At 36.7% G+C, this 1,375-nt stretch overlaps 1 protein-coding gene across 1 annotated transcript; it reads left to right on the top strand.

The window, feature by feature from the left end:
* The first annotated feature begins 317 nt into the window (after window positions 1-317).
* Window positions 318-872, top strand: LOC139824793 (uncharacterized). Its single transcript, XM_071797330.1, has one exon. It carries the CDS (start codon window positions 318-320, stop codon window positions 870-872), a length of 555 nt encoding a protein of 184 aa, XP_071653431.1.
* The last annotated feature ends 503 nt before the right edge of the window (window positions 873-1,375 follow it).

Raw genomic sequence — 1,375 nt, 5'->3', positions numbered from 1 at the left:
TATTTAATGCTTACCATCCGAGACTTCAATTTACTATGGAAGTTGGTGGTGATAGACTTAATTTTTTAGACTTGACTATTATTAAGAATGAGAACATTTTAGAATTTGACTGGTTTCACAAACCTACTTTTTCAGGTAGGTATCTTAATTTTTTGTCGCAGCACCCGATCTCACAAAAAAGAGGCACAATTATAGGCATGGTTGATAGGGCCTTCTTACTTTCCCACCCTAAATATCATTGTAAGAACGTTAAGTTTATAATTGATACTCTCCTGAAGAACGACTATCCTTTGACATTTATCTTTGATACTATCAACATGAGAATTAAAGCGTTACTTAACAGACGCACTCGCAGACAGGATGTATCTCTAACCATTTGCGAGGAAGAACGACGTAAATGGCTTACTGTTCCATACGTTGAGGGTATCTCCGATGATTTTACAAGAGTTGTCAGGGATCTTAATGTCAGATTGTCTTTCTTCAGCCTAAACAAACTTAAAAAATTTATTAAAGTACAAAAGGATGTCCTCCCAGCTCAATCGAATAAAAATGTGGTTTACAAAATTTCCTGTAGAGAATGTGACGCGACATACGTAGGCCAAACTAAAAGGCAATTAAAAACTCGTATTTCTGAACATCGGAGCCACATTAATAGAATTACCTCGACACAATCGGTCGTCACCGAACACAGGCAGAATCTAGATCACGATTTTGACTGGGAGAATGTGGAAATTCTAGACAAAGAGAAATATTTATCCAGGAGACTAATCTCTGAAATGATTCACATAAAACTACAGGAAAATAGTATTAATTTGCAAAATGACACCGATTTTCTACATCACGCATACATGACTATTTTAAATAAATTGTAAACCATGCCTACGATTGATGTCCTTATTGGCTGTACAATTGTTATGACGCGTCGAGCTCTCGGGCTCTCATTGGTATTTGAATTGTATCACAATAACACTTTTATCATCGACACAACTATCTATGTATACATTCGAATTCTGACTACGTTACGTTAAATGTTTTATTCCGTCCGTCGTTTTTAAAATGTCGATGCTACCGACAAGTCACTTCGATTATTTAATTCCCACGTTCTCTTGGCCATTTGGTAAGTTAATCACTGTCTCAGGTTAATTAAGGTTTGATTTTATACATCAAAAATCTTACAGATAAGGATCATTTGGTACAAATAACACGAGTCGACGAGCTTGCTATTTGGTTTGGAGATCGTGGGCTAACCGTGTTATCGCTGAGGATGGCTCGAAATTGAGCCGAAACGTTTGAAATTATATCCAAGAAAGTGAATAAATGAGACATCACGCATGAAGAACCGCGTTTGACCCTTATAGCCTCTATCTTCCCGTTT

The sequence above is a fragment of the Temnothorax longispinosus genome, unplaced genomic scaffold (genome assembly GCF_030848805.1).
Source record: "Temnothorax longispinosus isolate EJ_2023e unplaced genomic scaffold, Tlon_JGU_v1 HiC_scaffold_573, whole genome shotgun sequence".
Lineage (NCBI taxonomy): Eukaryota > Metazoa > Arthropoda > Insecta > Hymenoptera > Formicidae > Temnothorax > Temnothorax longispinosus.
The sequence above is the reverse complement of the archived record's forward strand: the minus strand, read 5'-3'. Positions and strand labels throughout refer to the sequence as shown.

Coding starts and splice junctions, on each gene's coding strand:
- LOC139824793 (XM_071797330.1), top strand. CDS start 318: ATGAGAATTAAAGCGTTACTTAACAGACGCACTCGCAGACAGGATGTA.